Here is a 13,169-nt window from a genome sequence, read left to right on the forward strand (position 1 = left end):
AAAAATGGGTGACTCCTATGTTAAGGATGTAAAGAATATTTGCTGCTCTGTAGTATGTATTGAGGAGCAACCAGACGCTGCATGCATTTATGAAATTGCTTATTCCAGTTACTAATAAGCATGCACTCATCAAGAAAATGATTGTAAAAGCTGTTAAATCCCAGTGGATTGGTGAGGAATTGAAAAATGGCATGGTTGAAAAGGATGAGGCAAAAGGAATGGCAAAAAAGTCTGTCTGAACAACTGATTGGCAAACATCCTGCAAATTGAGAAATCATGTGACTAAACTGAAGAAAAAGACAATGAAACAAAGATAAATTACAAAGAATGATAGTAAAAAAGCTTTTGAGAACCTTACATACAATTTTGGGAAAAAGGCAAACTCTGCTCCATCATTAACTGAATCAGAAAGATCATTCATCAAAGCCCACTACTTTTAGGATTTTTTCATTTAGCAAAATTAGCAAACTTAGGCATGACATACCAGCATAAATGCTGACACTACACTTCCAAGTATATCTGACCAAATTATGAAAGACAAGCATTGTAATTTAGAATTCCATAAAGTCAGTGTGGAAGAGGTGAAACAATTGTTGTCTATCAACAATGACAAGCCACCAGGGTCTGACTATCTAGATGGAAAATTGCTGAGGATAATAGCGGACTATATTACCACTCCTATTTTCCATATCTTTAATTTAAGCCTACAAGAGAGCGTGTTTCCTCAGGCCTGGAGGGAAGCTAAAGTCATTCGATATGCGCTATGCTCTGCATAGTTAGCTCCAGGTAAAATGTTGCACTTATTCAGCCATTCTGTGACCATAAACAGGCTACATATGAACAGTACCAAAATAAACTGACTCTGGAAATGACAAAGCGCCTCGTAACCTTGCTGGAAATGGGACAAACGGACCCCTTCTGTGGTAACAGACTGGGACGATTTGTAATCAAATCTAATTCCCAGGAACGGGGTTCATATGAACCACAGAGACTGTGTGGGATAATAACATGCCTTGTTCCCTCGACTCAGCTACCAACCAGCAATCTCCAACAGGGCCCTTTACCTGTATCACTAGACACTTCATAGTGAGCTACAGGTAGGAATCAGCAATGAATCCCATTAATGAGCCACCTATGGGAGGGGGAACCCTTTGTGAACAAACATCTCAACGTATTACTGCTATCCTGGGGAGATTGATATACCCCTTGAACACCGGCTCTGACCCTCATCGGATGTGACAGGGCTTGCAAACTATTACAGACTACAAAGGGAAGCACAGCCGATAGCTGGCCAGTGACAAGCCTACAAGATGAGCTAAATAAACTTCTGTGCTCGCTTCGAGGAAAGTAATACTGAAACATGCATGAGAGCATCAGCTGATCCGGACGACTTTGTGATCACGCTCTCCGCAGCCCATGTGAGTAAGACCTTTAAACAGGTTAACATTCACAAGGCCAGACGGATTACCAGGACGTGTACTCCAAGCATGCGCTGACCAACTGGCAAGGGTCTTCACTGACATTTTCATCCCCTGTCTGTAATACCAAGATGTTTCAAGCAGACTACCATAGTCCCTGTGCCCAAGAACACTAAGGTAACCTGCCTAAATGACTACTGACCCGTAGCACTCACGTCTGTAGCCATGAAGTGCTTTGAAAGGCTGGTCGTGGCACACATCAACACCATTATCGCAGAAACCCTAGACCCACTGCAATTTGCATACCGCCCCAACAGATCCACAGATGATGCAATCTCTATTGGACTTCACACTGCCCTTTCCCACCTGGACAAAAGGAACACCCATGTGAGAATCCTATTCATAGACTACAGTGCAGCGTTCAACACCATAGTCCCTCAAAGCTTATCACTAAGTGAAGGACCCTGGGACTAAACACGGAGCACGCCCCCATTCTCATCGAAGGGGTTGTAGTGGAGCATGTAGAGAGTTTCAAGTTCCTTGGTAACCACATCCTTGGTGTCCACATTATAGGCTTAGTTAACTGGTGAACTGTTGAAATCATGGAAACATAATGATGATTCTAATTCTAGATTTGGAATAGAATGTGCAGCACCTTGAATATACTGTTGTTTGACTACCAATTAATAAACCAGGGATGAATTACTGACAGTAGGAGCATGGTGGAGACCTCCAAGAGAGGGAAATCAGGAAGGGAAAATGACCGCAAGTAGTGTAGACAAAAGGGATAACACGTTGGTGAAGCAACAGGTGTGCTGGAATGAGAACAATATAGGTGCTACTTTGAGAACACAAACTGACATCTTTCACAGCACAGAGCGAGGGAGTCCAGGGGAAGACTGGAGGAGCAATGAGGAAGCATTGTGGGATTCTCTTGGCGCAAGTACAGTTGTTGAGACTGCGTGGAGGATGGTGAAGAACAGTCACTTTAACTCTACCTACATGTACATATAGGCGGCAAATAGATTTCTGGATCTCCAGGACTTCAGACGAAATGTTACATGGAATACTGAATGAAGACGTTCCCCCTCCCAGGTTCCTGAACCTGTGTAGGGATCTGAATAGTACCATGTTTGTTTAAAATTCAGGGTAGTGGGGTGAATTTGGTTTGTGTTGACTTTTTTTATTTTACATAATTAGTATGATTTGTTAATCCCATTTTTTTGCGTTTTGGTTATTTTTTATAACCCCGTACAGTTGGTGGCAGCAATACACCTGATGAGTGTAGTCTGACTATAAACCTCAGAGAAGAAGATATGGTAGGAACCAAAGTGTTGGTCAGTGTTTCCAGTTGACCCTAATTAGATGTTACATTACATGTTGTTTTCTTACTTCATGTAGCCTGCTAGCTAGCCAACATATTCATACTTTGCTTACTCTGTGATCACTTGGCTGCATAGCTGATGCCTGCTGGACTGTCCATTAATCACGGTACTCCATTCTGTTTATTTATGTTTTATCTGTCGGCCCCAGCCGCAAACTCAGGCTCTGTGTAGTTAATCCGACCCTCTCTGCCTAGTCAACGGCATTTTACCTGCTGTTGTTGTCTCACCTGTTGTTTTAGCTAGCTCTCCCAATCAACACCTGCGATTACTGTATGCCTCGCTGTATGTCTCTCTCAAATGTCAATATGCCTTGTACACTGTTGTTCAGGTTAGTTATCATTGTTTTAGTTTACAATGGAGCCCCTAGTTCCACTCTTCATACCTCTAATACCTCCTTTGTCCCACCTCCCACACATGCGGTGACCTCACCCATTACAACCAGCATGTCTAGAGATACAACCTCTCTTATCATCACCCAGTGCCTGGGCTTACCTCTGCTCTACCCGCACCCCTTTAGCCTTTAGCCGCACCCTCATACTACTCCTCCTCCTCTGTTCCGCGGGTGATGTGGAGGTAAACCCAGGCCCTGCATGTCCCCAGGCACCCTCATCTGTGATCAAAAAAGCCTTGGTTTCATGCATGTCAACATCAGAAGCCTCCTCCCTAAGTTTGTTTTACTCACTGCTTTAGCACACTCTGCCAACCCTGATGTCCTTGCCGTGTCTGAATCCTGGTTTATGAAGGCCACCAAAAATTCTGAGATTTCCATACCCAACTATAACATTTTCCATCAAGACAGAACTGCCAAAGGGGGAGGAGTTGCAGTCTACTGTAGAGATAGCCTGCAAAGTAATGTCATACTTTCCAGGTCCATACCCAAACAGTTCGAACTACTAATTTTAAAAATTACTCTCTCCAGAAATAAGTCTCTCACTGTTGCCGCCTGCTAAAGACCCGCCTCAGCTCCCAGCTGTGCCCTGGACACCATTTGTGAATTGATCGCCCCCCCCATCTAGCTTGAGTTTGTTCTGTTAGGTGACCTAAACTGGGCTATGCTTAACACCCAGGCAGTCCTACAATCTAAGCTAGATGCCCTCAATCTCACACAAATCATCAAGGAACCCACCAGGTACAACCCTAAATCTGTACCCTCATAGACGTTATCCTGACAAACTGGCCCTCCAAATACACCTCCGCTGTCTTCAACCAGGATCTCAGCGATCACTGCCTCATTGCCTGTATCCGCTACGGGTACGCAGTCAAACGACCAGTGTCAAACGCTCCCTAAAACACTTCTGCGAGCAGGCCTTTCTAATCGACCTGGCCCGGGTATCCTGGAAGGATATTGACCTCATCCCGTCAGTTGAGGATGCCTGGTCATTTTTTAAAAGTAACTTCCTCACCATCTTAGATAAGCATGCTCCGTTAAAAAAAATGCAGAACTAAGAACAGATATAGCCCTTGGTTCACTCCAGACCTGACTGCCCTCGACCAGCACAAAAACATCCTGTGGCGGACTGCAATAGCATCGAATAGTCCCCGCGATATGCAACTGTTCAGGGAAGTCAGGAACCAATACACGCAGTCAGTAAAGGCCAGCTTCTTCAAGCAGAAATTTGCATCCTGTAGCTCTAACTCCAAAAAGTTCTGGGACACTGTAAAGTCCATGGAGAACAAGAGCACCTCCTCCCAGCTGCCCACTGCACTGAGGCTAGGTAACACGGTCACCACCGATAAATCCATGATAATCAAAAACTTCAAGCAGCATTTCTCAACGGCTGGCCATGCCTTCCTCCTGGCTACTCCAACCTCGGCCAACAGCTACACCTCCCCCCCCTCCCCCGCAGCTACTCGCCCAAGCCTCTCCTGCTTCTCCTTTACCCAAATCCAGATAGCAGATGTTCTGAAAGAGCTGCAAAACCTGAACCTGTACAAATCAGCTAGGCTTGACAATTGGGACCCTCTATTTCTGAAACTATCCGCCGCCATTGTCGCAACCCCTATTACCAGCCTGTTCAACCTCTCTTTCATATCATCTGAGATCCCCAAGGATTGGAAAGCTGCCGCAGTCATCCCCCTCTTCAAAGGGGGAGACAACTTGGACCCAAACTGTACAGACCTATATCCATCCTGCCCTGCCTATCTAAGGTCTTCGAAAGCCAAGTCAACAAACAGATCACTGACCATCTCGAATCCCACCGTACCTTCTCCGCTGTGCAATCGGTTTTCCGAGCCGGTCACGGGTGCACCTCAGCCACGCTCAAGGTACTAAACGATATCATAACCACCATCGATAAAAGACAGTACTGTGCAGCAGCCTTCATCGACCTGGCCAAGGCTTTCAACTCTGTCAATCACCATATTCTTATCGGCAGACTCAGTAGCCTCGGTTTTTCTAATGACTGCCTTGCCTGGTTCACCAACTACTTCTCAGACAGAGTTCAGTGTGTCAAATCAGAGGGCATGTTGTCCGGACCTCTGGCAGTCTCTATGGGGGTGCCACAGGGTTCAATTCTCGGGCCGACTCTTCTCTGTATATATCAATGATGTTGCTCTTGCTGCGGGCGATTCCCTGATCCACCTCTACGCAGATGACACCATTCTGTATACTTCTGGCCCTTCCTTGGACACTGTGCTAGCTAACCTCCAAACGAGCTTCAATGCCATACAACACTCCTTCCGTGGCCTCTAACTGCTCATAAACGCTAGTAAAACCAAATGCATGCTTTTCAACTGTTCGCTGCCTGCACCCGCACGCCGGACTAGCATCACCACCCTGGATGGTTCCGACCTAGAATATGTGGACATCTATAAATACCTAGGTGTCTGGCTAGACTGTAAACTCTCCTTCCAGACTCATATCAAACATCTCCAATCTAAAATCAAATCTAGAGTCGGCTTTCTATTCCGCAACAAAGCCTCCTTCACTCACGCAGCCAAACTTACCCTAGTAAAACTGACTATCCTACCGATCCTCGACTTTGGCGATGTCATCTACAAAATAGCTTCCAATACTCTACTCAGCAAACTGGATGCAGTTTATCACAGTGCCATCCGTTTTGTTACTAAAGCACCTTATACCACCCACCACTGCAACCTGTATGCTCTCGTCGGCTGGCCCTCGCTACATATTCGTTGCCAGACCCACTGGCTCCAGGTCACCTACAAGTGCATGCTAGGTAAAGCTCCACCTTATCTCAGTTCACTGGTCGTGATGGCAACACCCACCCATAGCACGCGCTCCAGCAGGTGTATCTCACTGATCATCCCTAAAGCCAACACCTCATTTGGCCGCCTTTCCTTCTAGTTCTCTGCTGCCTGTGACTGGAACGAATTGCAAAAATCGCTGAAGTTGGAGACTTATCATCTCTCTTACCAACTTCAGCATCTGCTATCTGAGCAGCTAACCGATCGCTGCAGCTGTACATAGTCCATCAGTAAATAGCCCACCCAATTTACCTACCTCATACCCATACTGTTGTTTTTATTTATTTACTTTTCTGCTCTTTTGCACACCAGTATCTCTACCTGGACATAACCATCTGATAATTTATCACTCCAGTGTTAATCTGCAAAATTTTAATTATTCGCCTACCTCCTCATGCCTTTTGCACACAATGTATATAGACTCTTTTTACTTTTTTTCTACTGTGTTATTGACTTGTTTATTGTTTACTCCATGTTGTTGTCTGTTCACACTGCTATGCATTATCTTGGCCAGGTCGCAGTTGCAAATGAGAACTTGTTCTAAACTAGCCTACCTGGTTAAATAAAGGTGAAATAAAATAAAAAACTCCTCTCTGATAAGATACCGCTGCACAAACATGCTTATCTAGGCTGACAACAGCACTGGTACCAGGCAGTATTAGCTAGCTACATTTGCCCTGACTCTTAAAACATTTAGCAAGCTAGCTAGCCCGCTAACTAGCGATAATGAGCTAAAATTATTTGAGCCACACCTTGCTAAGAAAATACAATCTTTCGCCTTTAATGTTATGGCATGAAAAGAATTGCCAGAATATTATACAATGACTTATCAACAGCTAACAATTTGACCCCCACAGGAAATCTACCCTGGTCATTCTAGAATATACTATATAGCCTAGAAACCTGGTTAAACTATCATTATGACATCATGGATGAATTCTAGAATATACTATATATCCTAGAAACATGGTTAAACTATCATTAGAATTTATGAAGGCCAGCAGGAGGACATGGTTCAGGAAGAGCATCCCCTCTTCTGGTTGGGCTGTATTGATGTAATGGCATGAAAATAAATTGGCTGAATATTAAACAATGACTTAAACAGCTGTAATAATTTGACCCCAACAGGAAATCTACACTGGAAGTTATAGAAATACCAATTTACTATATAACCATTGATACTTGAAGAATATAACTTGTAAATGACCCCTAATGTTTCAACCGTATTACCCCACCAGAAACCAAAACATAAGCTCGTATAACGCTACTGTTTGTAAACTAATACTATATGGCTGAGGAGTAGGGTCGATCCAAGCGTTCTGACCTCACAATGACAGTAAAGCACCCAAGCTAACTGGCTAGCATTGGATAGCTTAGCTTGCTTGACACAAATCAGAGAAAACCTCACTCTTACCATTTTACTTTCCCTAGCAGAGCTGGTTAGGCTGTTTTCATGTTATCCAGAGCGTTGGTGACTAACTGTGCTGCTGGCAACAATTTAATTTGAGCCTTTTTGCAGATGTTTACTGACACCTGGACATATTCAACGGGTGTCGAGCGTTATTAAATTCATCAGTTATTCTGCGCTCTAATCAAGTCACTAAACGTTGGGTAATTAGTTAGAATATAGTTGCTATACTGGTGTATTAGTAGCCAACTAATGTTAGGTAGCTCTTTAATATACCGATACATACTGCTGTAAAGACATGCTATGCGTTTTGTAAGGATAGTGTAGCTAACATAACGTGTAATGTAACTTATCTGAAAAGTCATTACTTTATTACATTGCTCAACATGTCATAATTATAAAAAGCAGTTCATTTGTATCCGATCTCGTTGGATTTTGGCTGAATATTTTCCTCCAAATCTGAAAACAATGTGAAGCAACGCCCATTTCCGGAAGAATTGCATTATGAGCCCTAAAGTACTGCCTGTATATGTCATATTTTGGCGAATTCAGTACGACATCCGGAAACTTTTGGCATACTAACTACATCATATATGAGTATAATAAGCAAACTATATACTCAATTAACATTGGGATGAGTATTCTAGCCAACCAGCACGGTTATGGTCAGCGAGACCAAGTACCCGACACAAGTTAGAACCCAACTAGCAGTAAACCAAGGTAGAAAAAGTTACAAAACTCCCGTAGTCTAATTCACAGAAAACATGCTGAAAAGTAGTGATGGGGAAACAAATGGTATATTTTGGGTTGGATTTGCATCCAATTAATATTTTAATCAATGGAATTTTCTTAGAATGTTCATTAGTCTTTCAGTTGTTAGTCTTCTGTTGTGTACACATGTTGCTTTTTGCACGTGTTGATATAATATTCTTATTTAATAGAGAGGAAACAACGTTTCTCTAAACTGCTTTATAATATTATAATTCAATCTAGAAGAAATAAAAAAGTTTTCCCTCAACTGCGTTTCCTCCCTCCAGACAGCAGACGGCGATATGTGTCTTTCAGGCGATATTTCTAGTGTGACGTATAATCTAGTGGACGGAACACTTCTTCAACAACTACAGCCACCTCGGTAGCTCGCTAGACAACAAACTCGGAACATTCAAGTTCTTTAGACAATTTCCTGGTTTAATTGCCACTATGATTTAAACATACTTATGTGGAAACAACTAGCTACCCCATTTTAATAGAATATTTACGTTCTAAGTCAACTAGCTGGCTGGTTAAGTTAGCACTAGTCTAGTCGCTAATGCTAACAAGCTATTATCCTCGACCATGAGCCTACTAAGCTACTCTCCTCCTGATAAAGAAGAGGCGATCTACTGGACGGAGAAAGAAGTGAAAGAGGAGGAGGAAGAGGATGTTACAATACAAAAAGAAGTAGAGGGTGAGGCTATTACCGTGACAGAAGAAGAGAAAGACGTTACAGAGAAAGACGCCTTCAGAGTGGAGGAGGATGTTACTGTGAAAGAAGATGAAGACGTTTTTGGAATGAAGGATGAAGAGGGGGAGATTACTGTCACATTAGAGGACGACGAAGAAGAGAAGACTGGAGATCTGATTAAGACCAGTAAATACAGTGAGTACTATCTTATAAAACAGGGGCACAACTCTGCAGTTGTTGAACTAATGTGTGAGTTTTAAAAGGGCATTCTACACTTGATTATGTTTTTGTAATGTCGGAATTGTTCATGACGTCCTCCAGTGCTTAAAAAAAAAACTTTTCTTGTTGTAAAGTGATATATAAATACAGTAAAGTATAAACACACTAAAGGGAAACAAATAAATGTTTTGAGCAAAGTAGGTTTTTTTTGACTGTAAACTTGAAGGAGTGAGTGATGTCATTGTAAGGCCTTCAAGGAGTTGGCTTGATGGGAAGTCGTGATGTCATCCAATAGGCGACTGATCTTCATGTGAATATTCATTATTCTTTTTACAATCCTTCCTGTTCTGTCAAGTTGGTTGTTGATCATTGCCAGAAAGCCATTTTCAATTCTTTCCATAGACTTTCAAGATGATTTAAGTCCAAACTGTAACTAGACCACTCAGGAACATTCAATGTCATCTTAGTAAGCTCCTCCGGTGTAGATTTGGCCTTGTGGTTTAGGTTATTGTCTTGTTAGTATAGTTTTTTGTATTCAGATCTCTGAAATGCACTCTACCTACGTAACATTTAGTTTCCTTATATTACGCTGGGAAAACAGTTTTCATGGGCACAGAAATGATAAATCATTTCAGAGTTTGCAACATCCAATGGTTCTAACCGAGAGTCACCTTAACCTTATTGACAACACCCAAATCAATACTGTCATTAACGCAGTTCTTCAATAATTACACATAATTCTTAATTCTGTAGCTGTTAAGTTACATGTTCAATTATCATCAGCTGATCCAGGAAATCATTTTCTGAATGACAGTCACATGACAAACATCACAACATGCAACAGCAACCAAAGTGCTTCTTCATTCATTATTCTGGTAAAGACAGTTATGCCGTGCTCCACGTTGGATCCAACATCCCTAACAAACCTAACAAATTTATGTTTATGATGTGTTATTGTCTGCTTGATTTACAGTATCGTCTCGTTAGTCTGTTTGGAAACAGAGATACTTAGCTCATAATGTGTAGAGAACTGTTCCTTGATGGATAGGCTATTGTACAACACACAGAGCTATTTTCCTTTATTCAGGACATTTAGAATGACAACACATTACAGAGTAGCCTAGTGGGATTATTCACACAATTATCTGGTGATCAGGTTATGAAATGTCATGGAAGACATTTTAGTTTCCATGTTTCACCTGAAATATAAAATTATATTTGTCCCAGGTCTATGTTATTGTTTGGGGAAGTTATGGGTCCTACAGTAGATCTGTGTTGTTGTTAGGTGAAGTTATGTGTCCTACAGACTGATAGTGTGCTGTAATGTTCAGAAAACATAGTGAAAAATGAAAACTTCCGCATTAAATGGAGGAGTTTCTACAACCAAATTTTGTGTGCATCGCCCTCCTGCCACAATGTTATTAAACACAGAGAGGAGCCTGTGTTGGAGACCAAAAGTCGTCTGGCACACTGCTTAGTATTTCAACAACTTTAATAACTTATTTCTAGGCAACAATCATCGACATTACTACTAATGTGAAACAACAATTGTAAATAATTGAACAGACTTCAGTTGTTGTATAACTTCATGGCTCTGGGCTTTTAATCTAAAACAAACAGTGGATTTCTGCTGTTGTGGGCCATTAACCATCTTACTTTGTTGTTCACACAGGAGAGAGACGGGACTATCGTGGATCCTCTGGAGAGCCTCAACAACATTATGATGCTGACGAGGCAAAGCAGTCTCTCTCCACATCAGAACGCCTCAGGAAACACCAGCAGAGACCCACAGGAAAGAAACCTCACTGCTGCTCTGACTGTGGGAAAGATTGCAAATCTTCATCAGAACTTAAAATACACCAGCGAGTACACACTGGAGAGAAACCTTACTGCTGCTCCGACTGCGGGAAACTTTTCTCAAGATCAAATTCACTAAAAGTACACCTGAGAATTCACACTGGAGAGAAATCTCACTGCTGCTCTGACTGTGGGAAACGTTGCAAAGATTCATCAGAACTTAAAATACATCAGCGAGTACACACAGGGGAGAAGCCTCACCACTGTTCAGATTGTGGGAAAAGCTTTTCAACATCACAGACTTTGAAGCTGCACCAGAGAACACACACCGGAGAGAAACCTCATACCTGCGATCAATGTGGGAAGTGTTTTACTCAGTCAAGCTGCCTGAAATCACACCAGAAAATACACACTGGAGAGAAACCTTATAGCTGTGCTCAATGTGGGAATTGTTTTGTTACATCTAGCAACCTGATATCACACCAAAGAACACACACAGGAGAGAAATCTTATAGCTGTGATCAATGTAGGAAGAGTTTTGGTACATCTCAAAATTTGATGATACACCAGAGAACACACACGGGAGAGAAGCCTTATAGCTGTGATCAATGTGGGAAGAGTTTTACTACATCTAGCCATCTGACTGTTCACCAGAGAAGACACACAGGAGAGAAACCTTATAGCTGTGATCAATGTGGGAAGAGTTTTGTTTCATCTGGCCCTCTCGCTAAACACCAGAGAACACACACAGGAAATAAATCTTATAGCTGTGATGAATGTGGGAAGAGTTATACTACATCTAGCAATCTGACTATACACCAGAGAACACACACAGGAGAGAATCCTCATAGCTGTGATCAATGTGGGAAGAGATACTCTGATAAAAGATCTCTGCTCAAACATCAGAAAATACATGGAGTTGTCTCATTGATATCAATGAAATAATGTCACAATATAGAATTGTTTAACATTGTAGAAGGAGTATTTTAATGTTGTCACAATGTAGAACCCTAAATGTTTGCCACCTATTCTATTGATTTCAACATGATATGGATATTAGCCTCAGTGGGAAAGTCTTTGAAATGGAATAGTAGTATTTATGTGAGTTAACAAAAAGTGACTAACCTAAAAAAGAGCTGTGTTACACTTACCACGTTGGTGACCCACTTGAATCAAAATGCAACACTTCAAAATGTTTTCTACAAATTGTCCTCTAACCAGTGATGTACACATTATTCCCAGATTCCGTGTGGTTTTTGAGCTGTTAGTTTTAACAGGATGTGCAACCTCATCTCCCTCCTGTCACACAAATGATTTTAACATGATATTGACGAGTTATGACAAATAAGTGTTGTGTTCCTTTGTTTAGTGACCCCTACATTTAAATGCATCACTCCAAAATGTAGCTGACTGTCTTCTGCAGGTTGTCCTCTAACCAGTGAGGTAAAAGATATCTCCCGTTTCCAGGGGTTTTGTTTAGTTGTGTTAGTTTCAATAGCATGTACAACCTGATTTACCCCCTAATCGATATCAGTGATTTATTGCTACTTGTCAAAACAACAGCGTTTTTGGTGCTTGTGCAGTTCGTAAGGAGCTTGTTTTAAAGAAAAAAAGTAATGTGATTATTGTGGCAGATGTTTGTGTATATAGCACATTTTATTTCAATTTATCACAAACTGTTTCTGCATTTGGACTATTGATTTGGACACATTTGATGTGACATTGGGGCTATCCCACTTAGCAAAATGTCGTTGAAAATAAGACTATGCCTGATCTACAATATAAGTTTTAGTTGAAAGTTGAAAAGAAGACCATTTAATTTCAACGTACTTGCAGCCTATACACATGCATGCAGTATAATAATTCTATAATCAGTTTTAGGGACAGGAGTCCCGGTCGTCATGGTAATAACGGATCCACTAGCGGGACAACTTCCTGTTGGAATAAATAATCAGAAATATTATGGATTTGAATCATTTATGAACATACAAGTGTCTAAAGCTATTACAGCGAAAACATGCCATGTGATTGTTTAAGGATGGCGCCCCACGTAAAAATTTCCACCGGCACAGGCTTCATACACAATTAACGATTAAATATTCACTTACTTTTTGAAAATCTTCCTCTGATTTGTCATCCAAAGGTTCCCAGCTATAACATGGAGTGTTCTTTTGTTAGATAAAATCCTTCTTTATATCCCAAAAATTCTGTTTCGTTGGCGCCATCGATTTGAGTAATCCACTCGTTCAACATGCAGATAAAGGAATCCGAAAATCTATCCTTAAACTTTG

General features: G+C 41.6%; 1 protein-coding gene across 2 annotated transcripts; it reads left to right on the forward strand.

Moving 5' to 3' along the window:
• Window positions 1-8,514: 8,514 nt before the first annotated feature.
• On the forward strand, window positions 8,515-12,636 carry LOC139364470 (zinc finger protein 180-like). 2 transcript variants are annotated; one of them, XM_071101255.1, is made up of 3 exons: window positions 8,754-9,057; window positions 10,754-11,003; window positions 11,088-12,110. In XM_071101255.1, the coding sequence occupies exons 1-3, from the start codon at window positions 8,754-8,756 to the stop codon at window positions 11,821-11,823; spliced, it is 1,290 nt and encodes a 429-aa protein (XP_070957356.1). In that variant the 3' UTR covers window positions 11,824-12,110. The 2 variants fall into 2 exon arrangements, with proteins under 2 accessions (XP_070957355.1, XP_070957356.1); XM_071101254.1 differs by having other exon boundaries at window positions 8,515-9,057; window positions 10,754-12,636.
• Window positions 12,637-13,169: the final 533 nt, after the last annotated feature.

The sequence above is a fragment of the Oncorhynchus clarkii genome, chromosome 13, assembly GCF_045791955.1.
Source record: "Oncorhynchus clarkii lewisi isolate Uvic-CL-2024 chromosome 13, UVic_Ocla_1.0, whole genome shotgun sequence".
In the NCBI taxonomy this organism is placed as follows: Eukaryota; Metazoa; Chordata; class Actinopteri; order Salmoniformes; family Salmonidae; genus Oncorhynchus; species Oncorhynchus clarkii.

What these genes read in the sequence shown, in the direction of transcription:
- LOC139364470 (XM_071101254.1), top strand. Translation starts at nt 8,754, where the DNA reads ATGAGCCTACTAAGCTACTCTCCTCCTGATAAAGAAGAGGCGATCTAC. An exon ending in GATTAAGACCAGTAAATACA is followed by an intron (nt 9,058 to 10,753) that starts GTGAGTACTATC and finishes TTGTTCACACAG; the next exon opens with GAGAGAGACGGGACTATCGT.